At 42.4% G+C, this 27642-nt stretch overlaps 1 protein-coding gene across 2 annotated transcripts in view; it reads left to right on the top strand.

The window, feature by feature from the left end:
* The window catches only part of LOC134304265 (retinoic acid receptor beta-like), a 61876-nt gene extending 36964 nt beyond the window's left edge, over positions 1-24912 (top strand). The window contains exons 4-8 of one of the 2 annotated variants that reach the window (XM_062989873.1): positions 6077-6237; positions 17013-17189; positions 20259-20325; positions 23092-23250; positions 23878-24912. In XM_062989873.1, the coding sequence (XP_062845943.1) occupies positions 6077-6237; positions 17013-17189; positions 20259-20325; positions 23092-23250; positions 23878-24083 (770 nt within the window). In that variant the 3' untranslated portion in view covers positions 24084-24912. Of the gene's footprint in view, positions 1-6076; positions 6238-17012; positions 17190-20120; positions 20326-23091; positions 23251-23877 lie in introns of both variants that reach the window. The other variant, XM_062989863.1, reaches the window with a different exon arrangement.
* Positions 24913-27642: the final 2730 nt, after the last annotated feature.

The following is a 27642-nucleotide window of genomic DNA, read 5'->3' as shown; positions in this document are numbered from 1 at the left end:
AGAAAAAGGGGAGAAAATGCATAAACAAAATACAAAAAAAAAAAGTGAGTTCAGGTAAGTTGCCTGTTTTAAACACACAGTATAATATAAAATCAAGCTATCAATATATCATCAGAGATAAGGTCTCATGTAGATATCTCCTCCACCTGTTCTGAGAGCTCTCCTTCTGTTCCTTTCATTACTTCACAAGGGGCTGTAAGTGAAACACATCCATCAGCGATTTATTTGTGTGCATTAAGTAGCGCTGAATAAAAGACATGATTAAGCTGACGAGATGTTGGTTTAAGCCGAAAGAAAAGACGCATTAGAAGCACTTTCTGCTTGAAAGGAAGAGACGCTTCCTACAGGTGTGCAGCTCGAGCGAGATGAGATCCTCTGCTTGATTGATTTCCTCTCGCGCTGAGGGGTATTAAAGGCCCTTTATTTGATGGCATTCTGTCCAATTCATGATGTGATTAGGGGCTCTGGCTGTAAAATTGAGAGGAAGCTTATTGGCCAGAGGGCAGAACTGTCAACTCATAGTCGTGAATCATATTCGTTCATGAGAGAGCCGTATGATTCTGTTTAATATGCTAATCAGGGACTGTCTTTACCTTTGGAATGAAGAACCATCGGTGGTTACAGACACATGCAGTAAGCTCCAGAAGAAATGAAACTTAAAATAATGTTTTGGTTTTTTTCAGGATAATTAGCTTAATATTGAACTGAAAATAAGAAAATCTTACCTTTAAATGTTTGGTAAAGAAAAAATATAGAAAGAGTAAAGAAACAAATCCACAATTTTTCCATACTTGTATTTATTTCTATTTATCTATCGCTGTCTATCGCTGCTGGGGATCCTGATTTCGTTTGAGGAAGGTATATTTGCCTGCTCCACGGTTCTTCCGATGCGTGTGCAGTCCTCAACCCTTCCTTTTTCAGATATCTAAAAGTGTAATGGTGCTGCTGCCCTACACATGGAAACCATCCTCTGTAATGCCAAGTTCACACTACACGACTTTCCAAGTTGTCAGGTCGCTGTACAGTTCACACTACACAACTGGATCTCTTGTAATCGGGAGTCGGTGTGGCTTTCACACTACACGATCTATCACCAACTGGAATAGCAGGCGAGCTTCTAGTTCTCCCAAACTACGTTCTGTCACAAAAACAAACGTGAGAAGTGACGAGGGGTTTAATGACACCACGTCCAAAAATGCACGTCAACAAGTAGCGAGCGATCAAAGTTTGTGTGCTGATGTGCAGCGTGAAATCAAGGAGAAAAAATAAATGAATCTGAGTGGATTGGGCAACGCGACCAGCAGGGATTGTTCTATTCTGTAGGGAGTTGAAGGTTAATAAATATTTTTTTGTAATGCAGTGTTGGTATTAGGGTTTGGCGTGGACGATAACATGACAATTATTGTAAAGCTTGTGTGTGTGCCGATGTATTCTGTGAGAAATGATATTATCCCCCTCACTTCACTCATTGCCATTCGCAACTGACTGATCCAGATATTTAACATGCTAGATATCTCTCTTCAGTCTGCGAGCGCTCGGATTGAGAGCCGCGTTTAGCTCCCGAGCTGCCACATCTAGCGGCAACCAAAAAACGTCACACAACATAAAGCTTTTTGTTTTATTCAGCTATTTGACTTCGTAGAGCGATGAGCTAAAGCTAAGCTGTCCATTCATTAATACACACAGCTTACTCAGATAAACTGCTTATGGTTTAATGTAGGCTGTGATGTATGTAGGAAACATTCCTTATGTCATATATGGACCATGATTCAATTTGTTTCTCCTCTCTGCTGCTCTCTCGTGTTCCATCTTCTCTCCGTCTGTCTTCCGCTGTCTTTTTATCCTCGTTTTCCTGCAGGCCAGGACGATGCGGAGCATTGATTTTACCCAGCATCAAAAGAGCTCTGTTATTCTGTCTCAGTACCCTTGATCAGAGACCCGCGAGGAGTTTTTCCTTTTTAAATAACATAACTAGAGCAAGGTTACCACTCATCTGTGATCTGTACGTGCCGACCAGAGTCTAACCATGAGCTATACACCGCCTCGTTTTAGAAGAACACGTTTTTTTTTGTTTTTTTTAAGTTTGTAACTTGTTTGTGTGTTAGATCATTAAGATTTTACTCATTGTGATTGTTGTAGAAGATGCCAAATATGGTTTATTAGCTTCACTTTCTTACATTAGGAGACACTATATGGCCAAAAATGTGTGCACATCTTATCATGAGCTTTCTAAAATATCCCATTCCAAACCTCTGGGCGTTAAAATGGAATTGGCCTTCACTCTTCTGGGAAGACTTTTTCCAAGAGTTTGGACTGTGTCTGGGAATTTGTGCTCATTTAGTTGAAAATGCATTTGTGAGGTCTGGCATTGATGTTGGATGAGGCCAGAATTCCAGCCTTCCTCAGACTGTGGCAAGGTCTTCTTGTCTAAAAGTGTCTGACTGGATGGGCACAAATTCCAGGACTGTCTGCATACTTTTGGCCATACATCAATAAGGCATAACATTAAAACCACCTCCTTGTTTCTACACTCACTGTCCATTTTATCAGCTCCACTTACCATACAGAAGCACTTTGTAGTTCTACAATTACTGACTGTACTCCATCTGTTTCTCTACATACTTTTAGCCTGCTTTCACACTGTTCTTCAATGGTCAGGACCCCACAGGACCACCACAGAGCAGGTATTATTTGGGTGGTGGATCATTCTCAGCACTGCAGTGACACTGACATGGTGCTGGTGTGTTAGTGTGTGTTGTGCTGGTATGAGTGGATCAGACACAGCAGTGCTGCTGGAGTTTTTAAATACCGTGTCCACTCTATTAGACACTCCTACCTAGTTGATCCACCTTGTAGATGTAAAGTCAGACACGATCGCTCATCTATTGCTGCTGTTTGAGTCGGTCATCTTCTAGACCTTCATCAGTGGTTACATGACGCTGCCCTCGGGGCACTGTTGGCTAGATATTATTGATTGGTGGACTATTCTCAGTCCAGCAGTAACAGTGAGGTGTTAAAAACTTCAGCAGAGCTGCTGTGTCTGATCCACTCATACCAGCACAACACACACTAACACACCACCACCATGTCAGTGTCACTGTAGTGCTGAGAATGATCCACCACCCAAATAATACCTGCTCTGTGGGGGTCCTGGGAGAGTCCAGGCATGAAAGGGGGCTAACAAAGTATGTAGAGAAATAGATGGACGACAGTCAGTAATTGTAGAACTACAAAGTGCTTCTATATGGTAAGTGGAGCTGATAAAATGGAAAGTGAGTGTAGAAACAAGGAGGTGGTTTTAATGTTATGGCTGATTGGTGTATATGACAAAGGTGGTGCCGTTTGGGTGGTGTAGCAATTTATTTTACTAGTCCACCACTGCTGAGATCCAGGTTTGAATCCCAGCAGGTGCTATTGACTGACCGGACACCGTCATGTGGCTACACAGAGACTAACCCTAGAATTCCATCAGTGGATTGGCACCACATGTGGGTCAAACTACCATGTATGTTTCCATAAGCCATCGTCACATGATTATAAGTAAGGGATTAAGAAAACTCAAGCAAAACTAAAATTTGTGCTATTGAGGGGAGACGACCCCTAACCCGCCCCTCCCCCCTTTCTTTCCCCCTGTTGTTGTTTACCACAATTGAAGTATGTTTGGGCTAAAATAATTTGAAATAATGTCACTGAGCCGGGTAATTAGGAAAGAAGACACTGAAGGAGGACCACCGGGGGGTTTATTCATTATGCATGTAAACTGAACCACAACATGTTCTGAGCGTCGCTGTTTAGAGCATGCAGCCATCAGATAGTCCAGGTGACCTTTCTGTAGACACGGCGGAAGGAACAGCTCCAATTATTTAGTAACTTTAAATATAAAGCAGTCCTTTAATTTGTTGTATACACAGAACCCAGTTTGCTACAACCAAATAAAAAACACTGCAGTTTCCAGTAGCTTCGGTTTCACCACAGACCAGTTTTTTATGGTTCTTGACCATCCAGACAAATGTTCTCTTGACTTTTGCTAAGAGACCACCGTTACGGTTTCATGTACCTTGTTCTTACTACAAGGTGGACCAACTAGGTAGGAGTGTCTAATAGAGTGGACAGTGAGTGGACATGGTATTTAAAAACTCCAGCAGCGCTGCTGTGTCTGATCCACTCATGCCAGCACAACACACACTAACACACCACCACCATGTCAGTGTCACTGCAGTGCTGAGAATGATCCACCACCTAAATAATACCTGCTCTGTAGTGGTCCTGTGGTGGTTTTGACCATTGAAGAACAGCATGAACGGAGCTAACAAAGCATGTAGAGAAATAGATGGACTACAGTCAGTAATTGTAGAACTACAAAGTGCTTCTATATGGTAAGTGGAGCTGATAAAATGGACAGTGAGTGTAGAAACAAGGAGGTGGTTTTAATGTTATGGCTGATCAGTGTATACTCATTAAATTCTCATTAAATATCACCATAATACAGGGCAGTTGTAGTCTAGCGGTTAAGGTACTGGACTAGTGATCAGAAGATCCCTGGTTCAAACCTCACTGCTGCCAGATTGCCACTGTTGGGCCCTTGAGCAAGGCCCTTAACCCTCACTTGGTTAGACTGAGTACTGTAGGTTGCTTTGGATAATGCATCTGCTAAATGCTGAAAATGTAAATGTAATACTTGTTGAGGAGGGTTGAGAGAGGTTATATTTGATTGTAACTGTATTTCATGATGCTGGTGTTGCTCTTCAGTCCACAAATGCTGCACGTGACACTAGGGCAGTTGCATGCAGTTGTCACATCTCAGAAATTTTATCAAGGTTCTTCCCCATAGTTGACGCTCTTCATGGCTTAGATGTGCACCATTGAGTAATAACCTAGGAGGTTTTTTTGCAGATCTGGCATGCATCTCTGGTCACAGGTAGCCCTTTTTTTTTTGCAGCCTCTCCAAAGCTTAATGAAATCGGATGGTCCCCAGACGGCCCCCTCTGCAGCAGCAGGTGTTCTCCCCTTTAATGATGCCGTAAAGCTTGGTCGGCTTCATCAGCTTCTTCTGTATCAATCGTGACTCCCTGGGTGGAGCATGGAAGGACTTTTGATTTGCTCTCTTGCTCTACTGGACCTCCAAGTCATCCCATGAGAAGTCAAAGCCCCAAGGCATCTATGGAGGACTTAACGTCCTCGCTTCTGAACAACCCTGCTTCAGTTGAACTACTTTTGAAATCTGCTACAGTTTTCTCGCTGTGTTTTGTGTGCAATGTATTGTAATATGCAACAACCGGAGTAGCAAAAAATATTTGGACGCCCGGTTTTACTACCGAGTTCACATGTTTCAGCCAAACCCAATGCTAACAGGAGTATAACATTAAACTGAATTATGTAACCAGTGCAACCAAACCTTCTGATAACAGTCAATTGCTTTTATTTAGCCATGTTAGAATGCTTTTGAGTATGACCCCGCCATTCCAGATTCTGCCACAGCATCTCAATTAAGATTTTTTTTCCTATCTTATTTATGCATTTTCTTTCAATTTAGCGTAGTCAATTTGTCTCCCGCTGCTGGGGGATCCCTGATTGCATTCGAGACGCCCCCTTCAACCCGTGCGCAGTCCTTAGCGGAGCCCTTTTTTTCGCCCATGCACTCTGTACAGGTGCCTCTCTATCTGCCAATCAGGATCCTTACACAGCATTTGAAGACCCCACCCACACAGTCCGGTCATCCCGCCCTAGCAAACATGGTGGCCAATTAGTGTCTGCCGCAGACACTGCCAATCGTGCCCGCTAGATGGTGCCCAGCCGACTGGTGACAGCGCTGAGTTTCAAACCAAATATCCCGCTGTGCCACCTGGGCGCCATCTCAATAAGATTTAGTTTAAGACAACCTTAATTTTGCTTCTTTTGAGCCGTTCAGAGACTAGCATATGCGCTTTTTACTGCTCTCAATCTAAATATCCCAACTGCCCTTGAGCTTCGGATCATAAACTGATGAGTAGACATTCTCCTTCAGGATGTTCTGGTAGAGAGCAGTAAGCAGTAAGTACAATTTTATCGTTCTAATTTCCTCTTTTGTATCTTGTAGCTGTGCGGAATGACAGGAACAAGAAGAAGAAGGAGGGCCCCAAGCTGGAGCTGACAGAATCTTACGAGCTGTCGACAGAGTTGGAGACCATCATAGAGAAGATCAAGAGAGCTCACCAGGAGACGTTTCCCTCTCTCTGCCAGCTAGGAAAATACACCACGGTAAGCAAAAACAAACCTTAACGTTTGAATTTCACAGCAAATTGCATTTTACACAGAACAAACAGAATAGGCATAACATTATGACCACCTTCCTCATATTGTGTTGGTCCCCCTTTTGCTGCCAAAACAGCCCTGTAACTGTGATGCACTGTGTATTCTGACACCTTTCTATCAGAACCAGCATTAACTTCTTCAGTAATTTGAGCTACAGTAGCTCGTCTGTTGGATCGGACCACACGGGCCAGCCTTCGCTTCTCACGTGCATCAATGAGCCTTGGCTGCCCATGACCCTGTCGCCGGTTTACCACTGTTCTCTTCTTGGACCACTCTTCATAGATACTGACCACTGCAGACCGGGAACACCCCACAAGAGCTGCAGTTTTGGAGATGCTCTGACCCAGTCGTCTAGCCATCACAACTGGCCCTTGTCAAACTCGCTCAGATCCTCACGCTCGCCCATTTTTCCTGCTTCTAACATCAACTTTTGGGATAAAATATTCACTTTGCTGCCTAATATATCCCACCCACTGACAGGTGCCGTGATGAAGAGAGAATCAGTGTTATTCACTTCACCTGTCAGTGGTCATAATGTTATGCCTGGTTGGTGTACATGTAAAATATTATTATATGCTTCCAACTTTGTAGCAACAGTTTGGGAAAGGCACTTTCCTGTTCCAGCATGATTGCCTTACTATGTACAAAACCATGGATTGTTGAGTTTGGTTTTGAGGAACTTCTCTGGTCGACACAAAGACTCGACTTCAACTCAAACACCAATTAGATGAACTGGAACGTTGCTTGTGAGTCAGGACTTTTTGTCCAACATCAATACTGACCTCACAAATGCATTTTTTGACTAAACAGGCAGGAAATCTGTGACTGTGGGGACTGTTATAGCCGAGAAGGGGCGCCAGCTCCATTGAAATTCCCAGTGGTTTGGAATGGAAAGTCCAACAAGCTCATACTCAGATGTCTACCATCTTTGGTGAAAGTGTATCTGTAATAAATGTAATATTGCACCATTTCAAGCAAATCGAGTAATTGAATGGTCAAGGATGATGAAACCGCATGTCCATCTTTGACAAAGTTGAACCTGGTGTTAATGTGTGTTTGATGTTGGAATTAAACTTCAGTACTTACTGCACTGACCACAATCCCAGTCAATAGCAGCCACTCATCCTCAAATCCTGTTTAATACAGAGTCCTCTATTGTAATTGCTGTCTTCTCCAAATCCCTCCGAAGTGCTCAATAAGTCGCGTTTTTTTTTTCTTTTAAGCTTTTTTCCGCTCCGATAGACTTTTCAGCTCAGCATGTGAAGGTGAAGTAGTTTAGATATTCAATAGAAAGCAATGACGGCTGTAATGAGATTAGACAGTTTCTCATGGAGTGGCTGTGAACGTTGGCTGAATGCCGCAGCCTGGAGTCTGTTTGACGTTCCATATGAAGGTGCACCGACAAGGTTACGAGATCTTGATTAGGCTCCTGCTGTCGATATCAGTCGAGCTTGTTTTGAATGTTGCGAGTGAGCAAGCCAGCCATCTCGGAGCTCAGGTAACGGCTGATAAATAATGCACATCCTTCTGGCTCGTTCGTGCAGCCTGTACAAAACCACAAAAATAAAGCAGGACAGTAAAAATGACAGTTCTGACAGGTTCTGCATTTCTGTAAATCTGTATGACCTGAATTTCATCCTTGCTTCTGGTTCCTGTCTGTAAAGAGTTACGCTTCTTCTCTAGTTCTGGGTTTCCTCCTGGTACTTTAGTTTCCTCTTATGTTTAGAAAATAAACAGAAACAAACTAAACCAGGCAGCAGGGTTAGAATTAGGGGTCTGTATGGTAGAGGGTGGACGCTCTTTTTTTTAAATATAATTTCTTTATGCATTTTCTCCCCTTTTTCTCCCTTTTTTTTACCGTGTCCGATTGCGTCACACTTCCTCTCCACCAATGTCGATCCCCGCTTTGATTGAGGAGAATGAAGCTAACCCACACCCCCTCCGACACGTGGGCAGCAGCCGTATGCATCTTATCACCCACACTTTGACGAGTGCAGTGCAGCTCAGCGTTGTGTACGGAGAGACACACCCTGAGAGCACTCTCTTCTCATCTCTATACAGGCGTTATCAATCAGCCATCAGAGGTCATAATTGCACCAGGCATGAGAGAGAGACCCCATCCGGCTTAGTCCCGCCCATATCTGAACAACAGGCCAATCGTTGTTCATGTGGCCGCTCAGCCTTAGCCGGCAGGCAGAGCAGAGATTTGATACGATGTATTCGAGATCCCAGCTCTGGTTCCAGCGTGTGTTTTTACCACTGCGCCACCTGAGCGGCGAGGGTGGATGTTCTTGAGCACCTGGTCATTAAATGTGCTTCTGATTCAGGGTGTTTGATGCATTTTAAATTATTTGGGAATGCTCAGGTGGCGCAGCAGTCTTGGTATGGCATTCAATACCATTACGAGTTCTAGCCATGAGCTGAAATACGGCCTGCACATTTGGCCGTGTCTGAGTAAGGGAAGGGCGGATAGGTTTTCTCCTAATTGCCGTTGCAATAGTGACCCTTGCTGGCTGGGTAATGTGCGGGATTGAGTAGACGGGGGTACAACTGGGGCATAGCTTGACTCTTTGTACACGGTACGTCACTCTGTAAGAATCCACCACTAACTGGTATAAAGAAGCAAGGGGCCAGTTCCAGTCTGTTTTTAAGAAAAAGCGGGAAAATGCATAGTGAGGCATCTTGATTCTGTACATCAGAGTTTTTCAAACTTTTATTCAGGTGACCCAAATTATGTCTATAATTCAATTTTGTCTTCCGCTGCTGAGAGATACCAGATTGCATCCGAGGAGAGCACGTCACTGTACACGCCTCCTCCGACACGTGTACAGCCCTCCTCCTCTCGCCCCTGCATTCTGCACAGGCGTCTCTTCCGCCAATCAGGGTCCTTATAGCGTATGAAGACCCACCCACCCACACATAGTCCTACCCCCACCCTGCAGATACTGTGGCCAATTAGTATCTGCTGCAGGCACTGCCAATTATGCCCGCCAGATGGAGCCCAGCCGACCGGTAGCAACACCGAGTTTCGAACTGAGGAGTTCAGAATCTCTGTGCTGGTGTGCTAGTGAAATATCCCGCTGTGCCACCTGCGTGCCATGTCCATAATTTTTTTACGCAACCCAGACAACACAAACAATGCATTTTACTCTCTTTGTTTTGCTCTGTACAATCTGGTTCCACTTTGGCTTACAAAGGTATAACATAAAGTCTCCACAAGGGGGCGTTCATGTACAAGTTACATGTACAAGTTTGTGTTACTCTGCTGTTAAAATTTGTTTATTTAGTTATTATTGTTTTTCTCTGCAATTTTTTTCTCATTTTTGTGTCTCGCGAGGGTTTGAAAAACCCTGCTGTACATGATTGATCTTTTATCACGTCTATACTATTATGTGTGTTTTTCGTGATGTACCTGCATTGTATTTAATGATAACTGTAGTAGTCATAGCAGGTGTAGCAGTGTTGAAATTTAAATACCGTTTACACACACTGGTTTTTTTTTATTATTAGAAACACATACCCTGCTAACACTCATAGGTGCACAAAAAGAGACTGGAGCTGTTTTTTAAAATGCCTTGAATTCAGATAATCTATAGTTACAGGCCAGAGATGAGTTGCACTGTATCTGCTCGCCTCAGTAAACTAAACAGCTGTCAATCCAACATCTCAATTAACGCCAGCAAATGTCTGTGCTTATAAAAAGCCTTTTTAGACCTAAACTAGCTCGTCTCAATCTTCTCCCTCTCTCAGCAAACATCAGATAAGGAATGAAATCAGACAGCACGTTAAAACCTTCTAGGCTTTGTTCTGAGAGCAAGCAATGGAGCAGAGCTTCAGGGAATATAAAGAGAAACATCCGATACCATAAATCAAATCTGGGGGTCCTGACATGACCGGTAACATTTATCATCAAATTGATTAAAAGCTCTCAACATACATGACCTCTGAACGACCTCCCGGTAGTAAATAACCCTGCATCATGCCTCAGAGAGCGCCCTTCAGGAACCAAGCACCGACATTAGATGTTGGAGAGCTTGATAACAGTTCATTAAAATGTCTTTAGTCTCGTCGTATATTCTGCAGAGACGTGCTGCAAAGCTAAACGTAGTGTAGAAAACGACGGTTTGAGAGCAGCTGACAGGTAAGATGGATTGAAGAGACAGGCAGTGATTGATGATCTGATCACACGTTTAGATTATGTTAAGTGGCTGAGACATAAAGAAGCGCTCTGCAGGTGATTGACTTCAGGCTACTGATTCACCAGCTCAAATTAGCATGCGGTGTCATATACTGACAGCCATACATTGTTAATGGGAATGTGATTGGTGGGTTCAGTAGCTTGGTTTAGGGGTAAATATGTGATGGTCGTTGTGATATACACACGCATGAACGCACCTGTCAGACAGTTTGTTTGTTTTACAAATGTTCAACTTGTCATTTAACTGAAAGTAATCCTAAATTAGTATGAAAAATAAATTAATATGAAGTGCAAACCTACACTGATCAGCCATAACATTAAAACCACCTCCTTGTTTCTACACTGACTGTCCATTTTATCAGCTCCACTTACCATATAGAAGCACTTTGAAGTTCTACAATCACTGACTGTAGTCCATCTGTTTCTCTGCATGTTTTGTTAGCCCCCTTTCATGCTGTCTTCAATGGTCAGGACCACTAGTAGGTATTATTTGGGTGGTGGATCATTCTCAACACATGGTGGTGGTGTGTTAGTGTGTGTTGTGCTGGTATGAGTGGATAAGACACAGCAGCACTGCTGGAGTTTTTAAACACCTCAGTCACTGCTGGACTGAGAAAAGTACACCAACCAAAAACATCCAGCCAACAGTGCCCTGTGGGCAGTGTCCTGTGACCGCTGATGAAGGTCTAGAAGATGACCAACTCAAACAGCAGCAATAGATGAGCGACCGTCTCTGACTTTACATCTACAAGCTGGACTAACTATGATGGAGTGTCTAATAGAGTGGACAGTGAGTGGACACGGTATTTAAAAACTCCAGCAGCGCTGCTGTATCTGGTCCACTCATACCAGCACAACACACACTAACACACCACCACCATGTCATTGCCTGAAAGCAGGCTAAAAAGATATGTAGAGAAACAGATGGACTACAGTCAGTAATTGTAGAAGTTCAAAGTGCTTCTACACTAAACAGAGAGACGTGTGCCAGCTAACAGACAGTAGTATGTGTTGTTCTGGTTTTGAGTAGCAGGTGCAGCAGTGTTGTTGGGATTTTTAAACACCTTAGTATCAATACTGGGAGGAAAATACACTCCAACCAAAAATGTAAAGACAACAGCATCATGTTTTAACAGTGGACATAAAATTGTGCACTGTTAAGGGCATGTTTAGGGCAGTTGTAGCCTAGTGGTTAAGGTACTGGACTAGTAATCAGAAGATTGCTGGTTCAAACCCCACCACTGCCAAGTTGTCACTGTTGGGCCCTTGAGCAAGGCCCTTAACCCTCAAATGCTTAGACTATATACTGTAAGTTGCTTTGGATAAATGTTGAAAATGTAAATGTTAAAACACTAACATGCATTGTTCATTCATAAGATTCATATTGACAGGCCAACAAATAGGCTCTACAGTCAGTAATTGTATACACAAGATAGATAGATAGATAGATAGATAGATAGATAGATAGATAGATAGATAGATAGATAGATAGGTATGCATACAGGCATTGGAACTGGACGTCAGAGTAATGAAAGAATGTGGACTGGTCAGACAAATGGTTTTCGTCATGATCTTCCCACAGACTTGACGGCACCATGATGCTCCGTATTGTTTCTGTAATCTTTCTTCTTCTGACATGGATTAAAACGTCCTCTCACAAGCCACGATCCACACCCAGATCTCATGCAAAGAGGGTAATAGAGCTGTTTGTTTGCCATAGTAGCAGTGTGAAGCCCTCATAGACACACTAATCTGGATACGAGCTAATTATCCACCCTCCAGGCCTGGTGGAAAGTCCTCATTATCGTTGGTGAGTGGTTCCTCGTGCGCTTTTGGTAGCTCTTTATTGGGAGTCGAAGAGGCGCCTCAGATTAGGTTAAAGCTTCTATTATGCAGGGAAATATTCTAATTCGGCTCTTCTGTGATTCGGGAGTTCGCATGCGGGTAAGGGAGAGGGGCTTAGTCCTACAGTGAATAACCCTTTATTGACAGTGAGTAGTGATGAGAAACAGCCCTGGCAGCTTTAAAGGCAAAATAAAGGCGCAGAAGTGGAGGAGGTCACCCTCAAATTGCTCATCTGCTGAATATACATAACCGCTCCGTTATTTCAGACCCGTCCTCCCGTCGTAATATCTGTGATGGCAGCATTCCTTCTAACACTGGCTCCTTGCTTTCTAATGTCATGAGTGTGTAATTTTTTTGGATAAACGCCTGCAAATAAAATTTGAATTCCCTGGCCACATCCTTGCTTCTTTATATCAGATTATAGCCGTGCCGTAATTGACCGAGATTGCGAAAGGAAAATCAAACAGTTTAGGCTACTCCATTTGTCCATACCTCTCTTCATCTTATCCCTCTCTCTATCACAGCTGGCCTCGGGGAGGAAAAAGACGAGTGGCTTTAATATCAGAGTCCCAGCTTGGGCCCTTTGTGCTTCCTGGCCGAGCTCAGGCACCGTGTGTTCACAGCGCAGGGTTTGCTTCAGCTTGTTGAGAATGATTTAAACACATCCCTACCATGCTTCTCACTTAACCAGAGATCATATTTACGCATCTGCCTTTTCAGCCGGGCAATAGATCCTGACTGTGGCACCTATTGACCCATCAACTGAGCTTAACGTTCACTAGGAGCCACATTCCCCCTTTCATGATGAAGAATGGTGCTTTTTCATAAAGCAATACAAACAGCAGAAGCTAGATTCAAGACTTCAGGGTGGCTTACATTTACATTTGTGGCATTAAGAAGACGCTTTTCTCCAAAGCCACTTACAGTTGTGACTGAATACATTCCAAACAATTGGGGTTAAGTTGCCCAACAGTGGAAATTTGGTGGAACCAGTGACCTTCTGATCAGTAGTCCAGTCCCTTAAACTCATAGATACCACATTCTAATTTTTGCTATCTGATGGAATGGTTTAGCATAATTTATGAGCAAATGTGACTGCAGCAGGTTTATATAATATTGTAGCATTATGGGCTAAGTCAGAGGCACTGGTTTCATTTGCAGAAACTTACTTAGGAGGCAAATTCAAACACAAATCTGGAAACAGTAATCAAAAGTCAGTCTGGGGTCATAACACATGTGGCAGGTAACTGATTTAAGTCCAAAGTGTAATCCCAAGAAAAGTAAGCCAGATAAACAAAGCAAGGTCGTACACTATAGGATAAGATGATAAACGCTCTGTCACAATGGAGGAATAAACAAGGGTTCCTGACTAGGCTTTGAATAAGTTTTGATGTGTGCTATATTCAGTATTCTGGAGATGGTGCCCATTGGTATCGTCAAATCTATGTTACGCTTAATTTTTTAATTAATGTGATTCACCACAATAATTGCTAACAGGTGTAATTAATTAATTATAACCTGTCGGTTTATAGCTTTGAAATAAGCCACCTAAGGAGGCAGCATTTTAATGTATCTAAGAATGTATCTAAAACAGTCTTCTTCTCTGGAGCGAGAGTAGGATGATGTGCGTCTATGTAGAGAGTTCACTAGGTTTTTGGACAGACCCCAAGAAATCTTATTCAAGTGATGTGTTTCCATTTAGCTTCCTAGTAACAGGGTTCAACTGACCTTACTAAACCAGAAAAGTCCAGGTGGAGTGTCTTAATTTATAGGCCAGTGTGTCTGAGTCAAGTCAAGTCATTTTCAAACATCCTTTAACTCAAGCCTTAGTTCTCAGACTAAACAGCATGTTTCTTTTGACTAAGCCCTAATGGACTAATGGTCCCTTGACCATTTTTTAGGGAAAAATTTTTATTTTAAGGACTCATACATCTAAACATCAGGCAAAACGGTTCTGACCTCTGACAAAATGCCAACAGACTACTTTAAATTTTGAACAGTAATGTGAATACTCCTCACTGCGTCCATTATTTATTGACTCTGTACCACCCAGACAAACATTCTAGCCATTTACCAAGCGTCTACTTGTCAGTGCCTTCTCGTTTTACTAGCCAACTGGTTAAAATACAGTGTAAACAATAAATCAATAGCAGTGTAGCAGTGTAGCAGTAAACAATACATCTGTACAATGCTGTTAAGCATTTTCATTTTGAAGTATAGCAATTTAACAATGCTTCTACTATTTAAACAGTATAACTAAAACAATATCGCTTACTGTTAGAGCCGAGGCTGAGCGAGTATCTGCTTTACCTGATGTCTTTCCAGTGCAGTCCATTTGCCTAATAACTTGATGTGATTTCATCTGACACCGGTTTGTGACATCACGTCCGAGTTTGTGTCACCTGATGCATTTTTGTCTGAGGTGGAAAGTAAAGAGTCCAGTTTGCCAGAATCCTTTAGCTTGAGGTTCAGGGTCACAGAATGCTTTGCGTAACGTCTGTGTGAGGTCAGAATGTCTAACACTTGACCTGATCTCTTTTTTTTTTAGTAATACCCAAGACTGCTTTATCTAATACCTTTTTGTCTGGGCTCATAATGTCAAGAACAGCTTTGCCTGATTCCTGTGTCCAAGATCATGTCACCTGTTGCCTTGTTTGTCTGAGGCTTTTCTTGATTAAATTATTTCCTAATGTCTTCTAGTCTGAGTCGTAATGTCCAAGACCACTTTGCCTGATGCCCTTAAGTCTGACTTGTAATGACTGAGACCGTTTTGCCTTAAGTATTAACAATTCTTACCCATCGCAAAACTGTGGCTATTAATATGGAGTGGTCCCCCAGCTTTCAGTCTCCTGGAAAAGTTTGCCACAACATTTCAGAATAAGTCTGGTGGAATTTGGGCCCATTTAGTCAAAAAAGTGTTTGCGAGGTCAGTTACTGAGGTGGGTCTCCAGCCGCTTCTTATCACCTGTCAGTGTTGGGCATTACATACAAAGAGCCACAAGGAGATCACATCCCAGAGTGGGAGCAGGAACAGACCCCATTCCACCATCCTCCCCTTAAACATGGTCAGTTGTGTTTGTGTGGATGCTTGATTTGAACGTGCGAGTGACAGTTGTGTCCTGTTGTGTTAGACAGCTGCACCACATATTTTGGCCAATCAATCAGTATAATAGATGAGTATGATGATAATTCACTTCACAGCAACTTTCAGGACAGTTTGGCATCTGAAACCACGTTCTCTTCCAGGAATGGATTATAACTGGACAGAGCAGTTTATATAAAACAGTTTGGTAATGCTGTGGCTCACAGTTTGCTCTCTGTATCAGGACTGTGGACACTGTGGACGCGAGGTTTAATAATCATCGATGGTTTTGGCTTTTGCATCATTAGCACAGAGAGAACAGTCTGACTCCAGGTTGTGGGGACTATAAAAACAACTCGCTCTCTTTTTTTTTGGTTGTTTCTCTGTGAGTCCTTGCTGTAAGGACCCGGTCTGTCTGGCTGGTGCTTGAGATCACTGAGCCGGAACAGATGGACGATTTAATGTAAACTGTTGGAAAACAAACAAATTGGATTCAGCTGCTAGACCCGCTGCCTTAATGAGTGGATGTGGGTGGAACGGACCACCACATTGCCAAGCCTTTTCTGTGCACATGGATAATGTAGCCATGCCCTTTTACTGTCTATCTTTATTTTACTTTTTACCACTGTTGGTCTTGATGTTTCCTTTCCTTCCTTCCATTATCTGGACCTAAGGCTGGTGTATCATGCAGCAACAGTCCCAAAGAGAAAAAATTAAATGGCAATAATTAGAGTATCACATTTGTTCACAGATCCAGGATCCTGGAGACATGGGATCTAGCATTGGTATCTCCATGCACTTGTTTGTAAGGGGTTTCAGGACAGTGCAGTCTGGTGTTCGTCCCTCTTATAAAACAGACCAGTAGTTGGTCCTGAAGTGAAAAAAATGCACCTACCCAGAGGTCACAAAGTTAAGGCTAAATGATGCCACAAGCCATCCACAATTTGAAACTAGATTGGCCCTGCTTTCTGGGTGAGAGACATTCCAGTCTTTTCAACAGCCATCTAACACCAGCCAATTGTTGGCATCTGTAAGCTTTTGTGATCGGATGTTGGCAGTTAGGGTCTCATCCAAATATGTTGATCTGCTCAAAAACATTATCCGTAAGGAAGCAGGACGCGAGTTAGCCCTTACTCTTCCAGACTGGTGACAGTTGTGACAGGGTAGACAGGAAGACGAGGTAAAAATTGATAATGTTTAAATTGAGGAGCAAATGGTGTACTGGGATGGGTGTCATGGTGAAACCCCACACCTGTGAGCTTGTAAGAAGGCCAATTGGGTGATGGTTGGAGGTTGCTTTTAGGTTGCTCTAAAGGTAATAGAGGTAATCTTTCTTCATTCTAATTCATGCCACATGTGCTCAGTGGGGTAGAGGTCAGGGCTCTGTGACTTTGTCATGTTGGAACAGGAAATGGTCTTCCCAAAGTGTTGCAATAAAGTTGTAAACCATTAATTCTTAGTTATTTAATTTCTTAAATGTTTTCACACCTGTTTGCAGTAAATGTGTTTTAATAATTAAGATACTCGTCCATATTGACCTTCACAGACCGATGGTACTTTTTGGTACTGTGTGTTCCTCTGTTTTTTCGGCTGTAGAACTCCAGTTCGGACCACCGTGTGCGTCTGGATCTGGGACTGTGGGATAAGTTTAGCGAGCTGGCCACCAAGTGCATTATTAAAATCGTGGAGTTTGCCAAACGAGTGCCAGGCTTCACCGGACTCACCATCGCCGACCAGATCACTCTGCTCAAGGCTGCCTGTCTCGACATACTGGTGAGTGTGTACATACGCATGTAACCACTATCAACACATAGTTAATTAAATCTAATTCACGGCTGTGAAAATTGCGTCACGGACCGTGAAAATATGCAATTTGCTGTAAAATTCAAAATTTCAGGTTTGTGTTTAGCGAATTCATGTTTTTCAATTGCGTAGCATTCAAGTGGCTCACATTTACTGGTTAATTTGCACTATGATGCGTCCTAGCAATCCTACGGCAATTCAGTTAGCAATCAGTTAGTCAAAATGTCCAAGATGTCCACAGGGTCTGTGAAATTAAGCACATCTTTCCGTGAATTTAATAGGGTCCTAATTATAACACAAACGTATCCAACATCTACACTATATGGTCAAAAGTATATGGACACCTGACCATGAGCTAGTCAGACATCCCATTTAAAAAACAAATGGTCTTGAAATAGACTGACATCCATATGATCCTTTCAGCTAGAATTCGAACCCTAATCTCAGCAATGCTGGACTACCGTAATGGACCAAGTGTCTCATGTTTTGTTTTAATGAGCTTAGATCGTTAAGTGTGACAAATATGCATAAACAGAGGCATTCACAAAGGGGGCAATTAATTTTTATCACAACATTATTTGCAGCCAGACAGTGTGGTTGTAGTTCTGATTCCTTATTGATGTGAAAATTCAGTTTTTCAAGTATGATTTCCATAAAATTCTGGACGTCCCACTGAACAGGTACATAAGACAACTGTTTTCACTGTAGCGAAGTGGCTTTTGTAGCGAACTGATCTGTTTACACGGCTGTTAGTTTTCTGACTCTGTTGTAAATACACGCCATTGTGAGTGTGACGCCCTCGGCTGTGTGTGTGTGTGTGTTGCTGAGCTCAGGTTGCCGTGGTAATGAGCATGATACGGAGCAGACCGTGCAGGGTGATAAGGTGATGGAGGGAGCAGCTGAGCATGCTCATTGCGGAGCTGGAGGGAGAGATATAGAGAATGAGAGTGAGGAAGCAATGCTGATTAGATTAGCACTTCACCCTGAGGGAGCAGAGATGAAGAGAGGAAGGAGACGAGCTCGAATCACACGCCTTAACCTCGTCCCCTTTTTGTCTCCCAGCTCGTTTTTTCACTTCTGAAGTTTCTTTTTTTATCCGATTTATCCTGGTCAGGGTCGTGGCCACCCGGAAACACTGGCCTGGAGGCAGGAACACACCCTGTAGCTAAACAGGGTGTTACACCAAGGGCCTGTCAAAGCCACGCTGTGTTGCTTTAAAAGTAATAATAATAATAATAAATCAATCCTCACCCCAACAGAACGTCAGCACATGCTGAGAACTCAACGTTGCTGTATACCACGGTGCAGAGGTTCAATGCGCTAACCTGCCACTGAGATCTGAGTTCAAATCTCAGCTGTACTATTGACCGAGTGGGTGGCTATGCAGGGATGCCTCTGCTGGATGGTCAACCTTAATTATTGTTCAGCTTCGGCCACCCCGCTTCCCCCAGATGTAGCTACTTGTATCTTTATGTAGACGCCCAACCGGCCGATAGCACCACTGGAGACTTGACCTCTGGATCCCAGCATCAGTGAGAGTGGGCTAGCATAATGTAACAATGCGCCACCCGAGCGTGTAGATAAATTATTTATTTTTTAATAATTAATTTCAAAAATTGAGCGTAAACAGGCGCAAAACATCCCCATGCAACCCCCCTCCCTCACACACACACACACTCTCACACACACACATCCTTGTTTTATCTTGTAATCGGTGAAGACTGTGATGAATTATTGGCATTGAGCAGTGGAAATTGGCTTAAAAATAGAGCTTGAACAACATGTTCAAGAATGTTTGGTGTGTGTGTGCCAGTGTGTGTGTGCGCCGGTGTGTGTTTGTTGGTGTATGTGTGTGTGAGAGCCCAGCCAGTAGCCATGTTTTATTCTGTTTTATCTACCTGACAATGGTGCCAATCACTGTCAGCATGTGCTTCAAAGGGTTCATATAGCAGCCGCACTGACTGCCTCTCATCGCAGTCCTTCACATTCATCCAGATACACACACACACACACAAACACTTGCTGTTCATGCACACATATCGCACTTTATACAAGAAAACTCACCCATAAACAGAATCCTACAGTTCACAGAAAGTAGCCGAACGTTTCCTATATATTGTTTTAATGAACAACACCAGGAGTAAACAATTTGTCCATAGAAAATGTATATTTATGTATGTGGACACCTGACCTGGATGGAACAGCCTTTACTTCTTAGTAAACGTCAGCTTAGATTTTGGAGTGTATTGGTGGAAATTTATTCAGTTGATATACTGTGCATGTTAATATAATATTTTTTTCCTTTTTTTATTTTTTTTAAATGAAAGTGTCCTAAAAATATATTGGTTTATGGGTAAAATATACTTTTTTATTTAAAGGCACAAGGACATTGTGTGTGTAGATTTGATGTTGATATGTGCACTGGAAATGCAATAAATCACCCAAAATGAAAGTATTTAAATTTTTCACTGCTTTATCCTGGACAGGGTCACGGTGGGTCTGATTTCCTCAGAAACACTGAGCACATGGAAGTTATGCACAAGGGATAGGGCTGGGCTTCGGCCAATCATGCCCATGCAAGTGCTTGGCTGGCCAATTGCACCACTGAGATTCAAACCCAGATCTCAGCAGTGTTGGGCTGGTGTATACACTACTGCACCAACCGAGTGTCCCAGTTCTTTTTGTTTTCTGTATTATTATTATTATTATTATTGAATTGGCATCCTATCCGGAGTGTGTTATTGCATTGCAGGGAAGCTGGACACACCACAACCCTGGCCAGGATAAAGCAGTGGTAAAACATGAAAATTATGCCTATTATTGTTATTAACAATATCCTCTATAATATATAATCTCTATTGGGGGGAAATCTTACTGTATATGATTTATATGTGCGTTTAGATCCTGCGTATCTGCACACGTTACACACCGGACCAGGACACTATGACCTTCTCAGACGGACTGACACTAAACAGGACACAGATGCATAATGCCGGATTTGGCCCGCTCACAGAAATGGTGTTCACCTTCGCCAACCAGCTTCTGCCCATCGAGATGGACGACACAGAGACGGGCCTGCTCTCGGCCATCTGCCTCATCTCTGGAGGTAGACTTAACACGCTGACATACACATGTACTCTGCGTGCATGTAGGAAGCATCGGATGCTCCCTCGATATTCAGTTAGTTTATCGCCTCGAAATAAGGCACCTCAGTATGTAACATTTCAAATACTGTATCTAAAAATTCGGACAGTCTATGTAGAGAGCTCACTAGGTTTTCAGACAGACCCGAAGTCTTGTACCAATTATATATATGGCCAGTTCATGGCAGGGCCTCGGCCATCTGTCCCCCCAAACATTATTTTGTTTATTTTTTATGTTTTATCACCATGTATCTTGGTTAGGTGGGTGGGTTTGGCTTTGCAGAAATCAGTGTTTGCAATGCGTTAACACACCCCAGATAGGACACAAACAAATCCAAATCCCTCCCCCGCTTTTCCAGACATAGACAATCACATCTGTATGTAGACACCTGAGTGGCTGATTGTACCGCTGGGCTAGCGTTATTTACAGCCATGCCACCCAAGTGCCCGCTTGTTAAACACCCTATTCCAAACCATGGACACTCCACTCATCCAGAAAAGGATTTTAATTTAAGATATGTGCATGTAAATAAATGAACGAACTGTGGGTTTGTTAGTAATGAAAAGGCATTTTTTCGTTTCCTCTCTGTCTGTAGTCGGTGATGTGTAAATGCTTCACGAGAGCAGGCCTTCTGGACTTGGACCACATTTTAGCTCAAGAAGGGTTACAGCCATAATATGGTACCCCGTGAAAGATTGGGATCTTTTTTTAAGACCCCAACAGTAGCTGTTTCACCAAAATCTGTTTTCAGTCCGGATGCATTCGGATTTTATTCAAGTGTACATAAAATTGTAAGGCTTTTAAAACAATGACAAGAAAAATGTGCAGATTTGGTAATTGGATGTTGCCCCAATCAGCTTGCACATGGCACAACAGGTAATTAGCTCCACCTGTAATCAGCTGTGGCGAGTTTCCTTCGTGCACAATAAAAGCAGCCGTTCGTGGGTCGTTTCAGTCTTTGGTGGTGTGTTTGAAACAGAAATCACACAAGATATAAAAACATTAAAGCTTTAATTTATAAGATCCTAATCACGAGGCTATAAAGAGGCTGGTTGTGATTTAATGGTTCTGTAGGGTGGTATGATGGTTCTGTCAAAGGTTAGCCTTTGTGTCCATGTTTGTCAAAAAAGACTTCACAAACCCAGTCTGTAGGAGGGAATGGCAGGAAAAACAACATTTAGTGGACACTTAGGAACAGGTGTGGTCAGTTAAAACCAAATGATACATGTGACAAATTTGATTATATCTCTAAATAGCTACTGTAGTAGAACAGTGTGAACTTTTCTAGGGTTCTTGTTTGGCTAATGCTGCTCTTTTACTAGTGAGTAGAATAATGGACAGTGCTTTCCTCTAATGTTAATGAATTAATGACCACCAGCACATGTGTACCAGCTATGCTCTATAACTGTATGTAAGTTACCTGACCATGAGCTTGTTAGATATTTTGTTTTAGCCCCACAAGCATCAACAGTCCCCCCCACCCCATGGCTACAACCACCTCTGCTCTAAATGTTGTACACTGTTTGGGTTTTTGTTCAATCAAAAGCTAATTTAAGGTCAGGAACATGTGTAATCTTACATTCGTTCCAAACATGTTTAAAGGACTTGAGGTCAGAGGTCTGTGTGGGTCACAGCCTACTCCAAACCATTGAAACAAGGTCAAAAGCATTTCCAAGTTTATGCACATAGAGAGTGGCTGAAACTCAGTAGTTCGCAGGAGTGTTCACCTGCTGCATATGTGTCTGTGGTATTTGTGGAGCTTAACCTGGTTACTGTCACTGCCCCATTACTGCCAGTCTGCATAAACCATTTCCATCAATCCTGCACAGCAAATCACAGCCCTCAAGATATTTTTGTGCCAGCACACTTTCATTCCCACAGTTGTGTCAGAACAAACCCTGCTTCTGTGAGCTTGATATATTTGGCTCTGAGGTGTGACAGTTTAACATCGCACCCACTGTTACACACTCTTACATAATCTGGGAGAAGTTGCACACCGTTTGCACTTCTGACGCCTCATGTAGTGCAGAGTGGGAGCTGATGTGTGAGGGGTTGTTGCCATCTAGTGGTGACTGGGTCTGTGTTTGCCTAAAGATGATGTTACACGGTGCAATAGTCAGGCTCAGACAAAATCACTCACAGTGAAAGATTCTCTTTGGTCGTGAGTCAGTGGAACATAAAATGTGACTTACTGTCCTGCAGCTGACAAAATAAGTCTTGCAGTGTCCCAAGTTTTGGATCAAAATAGAAGAAGAAGAAGTCTGCCTTTATTTGTCATATATACATATTACATAACATTAAAACCGTCTCCTGGTTTCTACACTCACTGTCCATTTTATCAGCTCCACTTACCATACAGAAGCACTTTGTAGTTTTACAATTACTGACTGTAGTCCATCTGTTTCTCTACGTACTTTTTTGGCCTGCTTTTACCCTGTTCATTAATGGTCAGGACCCCCACAGGACCACCACAGAGCAGGTATTATTTAGGTGGTGGATGATTCTCAGCACTGCAGTGACACTGACATGGTGGTGGTGTGTTAGTGTGTGTTGTGCTGGTATGAGTGGATCAGACACAGCAGCACGGCTCTATTTTTATACTCAAACTATTTCATGTCAACTCCAATCTGCTAGAATACAAAGCAAAATGATCATTTAGCTACATACAGACTGCACTGTATAAGAGGTACTAACTAAGCTCTTGCTCTTTTTATGGACTCTCAAACAGACCGTCAGGACCTGGAAGAGCCGTCCAAGGTAGACCAGCTCCAAGAGCCTTTGCTGGAAGCACTGAAGATCTATGTGAGAAAGCGCAGGCCCAGCAAACCCCACATGTTCCCCAAAACCCTCATGAAGATCACAGACCTTCGGAGTATCAGTGCTAAAGGTAACAGCACACAGAGCAACCTAGATCAGGACCAGAATGTGTGAATAATGTCTGAATAAATATAGCTACACTATACTCGTTATGAATAAGCTTTGGTGTTTCTGCCACTCCTTGATAACGTATATAAAATCATTTTATTTTCATTCAAATCAATTAAATGTCTACAATTTTGTGGCAATTGCATGATTGCACTTTCTGCACAAGTCAATGTCCGTATAGATATGGTTTGGTGGTCCAACATTAGTGCCTGACCTTCCAAACGCTCTTTAGATTAAATGAGCACAAAACAGCTGGGGTCTCTGTTGTCGTATATTGAGCTTCATAGTACACCACACATTTACAATGAGAGACTGGTCTAGACCTCTGGTTTCTAAATGTCGTTGATGTATGGCTTCCATTTGCCATGTCAGAGCTTTAACTTGCAATGTTGTAACATTTATCACAGAAGCACGTTGGCTTTTAATGCGATGCCATGTGAGGGATCAAGGGTTATGGGCAATAAGTATTGCTTTTCAGCCCTGTCCTTTACACACCGAGATTTCACCAGGTTTTCAGAATCTTTTACTAATGTTATGGACTGTAGATGGTAAATTGAACCTTTCACTCTGCTTCTCTCTTGGTTTGTAGGTGCTGAGCGAGTCATCTCTTTAAAGATGGAGATCCCGGGCTGTATGCCTCCTCTCATTCAGGAAATGCTGGAGAACTCTGAAGGCCAGGATGGACAGAGCTCTTCAGAAAAGAACAGTGTGGATAAAAAAGGCAGCTCAACTGATAAAAAATCAGCCAGCCCGTCCTCTCCGGAACATGCTTCCTCCTCGAGTGAGGATCCGTAGGAAGGGAGATGCTCATATCAAGAACTTGGCTTGCTTTACTGTGAACATTACAGGTGGACCATCAGTGCTTCCCTTTCCTCGGCAGTGCATTCATTCCTTTTTTTATTTTATTTAGGACTACAAATGACTTGAAATGGCCTACACAAGTCGGCTTGCACTTTGCGGCCAAAAAATGAGCTCTTCTCGGCGTCAGGACTAAAACTCCACCACGCACAGCCTGCAGTGCACTACAGTGTGTGTGTGTGCGCTAATGAATTCATGTGGAAACGGACGCCCCTTCTGTAACACAGAGGCGTAGCTTCTCAGGTCTTCTGTGTACAGTAGTTAACCTGCATGACAGGCTCAGAGTTTGATTCAGTGGCTTTTTGCTCTCTGATGCTGTCTTTCACTCTGGCGTACGTTGTACATAGCATCTTATGGTTACAGCTCTGTATGGAAAATTACATTTTGTGCTGCTTTAATTTGCTTAAATACTATCATTTAAGGCGAGACGTTTTGTTTAAAAATAAACAGACAACCCCTGGCCACTAAGAGGCCCTAAAATTGCACCGTATATTTAGAATGTAAATAATGTTTAAGGTTTGATTGCACCAGCAACCAGTCTGTTTTACACTATATGGCCAGAAGTCTGTAAATATCTGACCATTTTATTTATGGAGTCCTCCCCATGTCTTTTGACTATAACAACCTAAATAAAGTCATGACTCTTGAATTCCTACACACCAAACTAGTCAAATCATGTCTGTGTACGTTGCTTGGTGCACAGGGACACAGTCATGCTGAAACATGATGTTCGAAGGATAGTGTTTATTTTATACACCTGATAGCAGTGGCTGTCATGACAGTATACAGTTTAAGCAATTGAGGGTTAACGGCCTTGCTCAAGGGCCCAACAGTGGCAACCTGGCAGTGGTGGGTCTTGAACTGGGAACTTTTTGATTACTAGTTCAGTACCTTAACAACTAGGCTACAACAGCCTACGGGGTATCTACATACTTTTGGCTATAGTGCAGCTAGAATGAACATAGAGCTCATGTGGTGTCATTAATATGTTTAGTTATATGTTTAGGCTAGCTCTCTGCTCTGCCATGACAGACTAGAAAAACACACTCAAAGAATGCATCCAGCCACAACAGCGCCCCCTTGCTGCAACAATTAGCGCTATGGATCTATTACTTTGCACTATATGGCAAAAAAGTATGCGGAGTAAGTATTCAGCAAAGGTGTTTTAGCCCACTCCCTTACTAACAAGTGTTTAAAATTAATTATATAAAAATTATAGGCATCCAAATTTGTGGCAGTGGTTGGGGGGATCTTTTCTGTTAGATAGTGTATGTACATATATACATAAACAATATTTTTTGGCTGTCCAAAAAAGTGATGGTTGTAAGGAGGAGGTCGAACTCCTTATTAATGACCATGGTTTCCAAATAGGATAATTAACCAGTTCTGGCCATATAGTGTCTCTTGGAAAGCAATGATGCATGAAATTAGGCTTTTTGTACCTTTGTGTTTATGTATGAATCTGTTTCTAACCTTCATTTGTGTGTTTTCCTTCCAGCAATACAAACTCTTCCTATTTATCTGCCAGAAGTGTACAGGAAGTGCATAACTTGTGTTATTCGGATGTCTGAAGGTAGAGAAAATGCACTTAAGACTCATGAATGTCTTTCCACTTGATCTTTCTAAAGTAGCACTGAAGCTTCACCGAATCCAGCATGTAATGTTAGAGAAACAGCAGAGAAGATTTTAGTGTTTTCTTGGTTTTATTCATGGTCAAGGTCAAGGTGACTCCTTGGATTTTCTCGCCAACCTTGACTCGAGACCACTGTTCAATGTCCTTTATTGGGTGCAGTTAAACAAGCCCTTTTTTATATGGGACGTGATCAGCTGTAGACAGTCATAAACTAAGCTGGTGTGTCTTGTTTTTGGCCCAGCAAATATTAATGGACAAACTAGTATGTGTTCCAGTTATTCAGTCAAAGAAAATAAACAGTTGCAGAAATCTCTTGAATCCCAAGTTGACCACAAAACGTCAAATTGACAAATGTTTATACTGTTAACATTAACTGTAGTTTGACATTGAATGTTATACATGCTCTACTTGTAATGACATTAATAACAGCCAGGTTGTGTGTATCCACTATGGCCGAGTGTGGACACCAGGCCATGAGCTTATCAGGCATCCCATGTCAAAACCAATGGCTATTAATATAAAATTGGAGTGTTTCTGTGGGGAACCTTACAACAAAAGAGCGTGTTTGAGGTTAGGTTTGGCTTGTAATTGCCAGTCCAGTTAATCACAAAGGTGTTTAATTGTGTTGAGGTCAGGGCTCTGTGCAGGCCACCGGAGTTTCTTTTCATTTCGTTCATACTGGAGCAGGAAAGGTGTGGTTCACCTTGAAAATGTGTCCACAAACTCTAATCTAGTGTTTTTTAGTCATTAGTCTGAAACCCAGAATACTACAATCTCATCGGAGGCCTGACGATCACTGGTGAAACGTAGTGCTGTGAGCGATTAAACACTGCAGGTCCAGCTATGTGGTCAATTATCACGTGCACTTGAACCGCTTCCTTCTTTTTGCCTTTAGAACAAACATGCTTTTTCACTTATTGCTGGTTTTACAGGAGATTTTGACTCGATATCCACTTGTCTGAAACTCGCCTTTACAGGAACAATCCTGCAGTATTTGAACAGTGTTACTATTGCTTTACGTGTCACTAACGTCTCCACTCTTACTCTGAGGATGTGACTCGACATTACTGAACTCTACAGGACTCGTGCTGAGAGCCTGTGCAAGAACAGCAGTGCTGCTTGGGCTGAAATAAAAATAATGAAAGACTCAGACGTTGGAAAACCTGTTCCGTCTCTGTCCCGGCTACGCTGAAACGAAGGGTGCAGAACAGACTAATTCTGCTTCTGTTCATTTTTCTTTCATCAGTGTCTTGTTTGTACATTAACAATGCTTTGTATGTTCATATACTGTTTACCATTTGCAAAATAATGAAAATATATTTATTTTAAAATAAAGATGTGCAGAGATATTTGGACACTGTGGCTGTTCCTGAAGGCTGAGGTGTGGTAATAGATAGAACACAATATGACTGGGGGAAAAAAACAAAGTCATGTCCCCATGTCCGACAAGTAACATACCAACATGTAAACGACCCTGACCAGGTGAAAGCAGGTACTGAAGATGTTTCCAACCAAAAAGATGTGCTTACACCTGGGAACCTTTTAAAAATTTCACTTTATTTCTAGTCTAAATGTATTTTGTGGACTAGCCAAATACAGTAGCTGCTCTAATAGTGCTCTACAACGCACAGATTTCGTAATTACAATTCTTTATAATTGTATTATTTAATAATTTGCCTCCCTAAGCGTCCTCCTCACTGCGCATGCGGGCAAAATAGACATGGCCTTGTTAACTTAGTAACTTTGTAGCTTGAGCTAAACTTAGTTAAGACTTTTGAAGCAGGGTTCTTTATCTCCAATCTTGGAAAGGTTCAAGTTTTCCTTGATCCACTTCTTTTAGAACTGAAGCTAAACATTGCCTAT

The sequence above is a fragment of the Trichomycterus rosablanca genome, chromosome 2 (genome assembly GCF_030014385.1).
Source record: "Trichomycterus rosablanca isolate fTriRos1 chromosome 2, fTriRos1.hap1, whole genome shotgun sequence".
Classification (NCBI taxonomy): Eukaryota; Metazoa; Chordata; class Actinopteri; order Siluriformes; family Trichomycteridae; genus Trichomycterus; species Trichomycterus rosablanca.
Note: the sequence above shows the minus strand (reverse complement) of the source record. Positions and strands in the feature narration are given on the sequence as shown.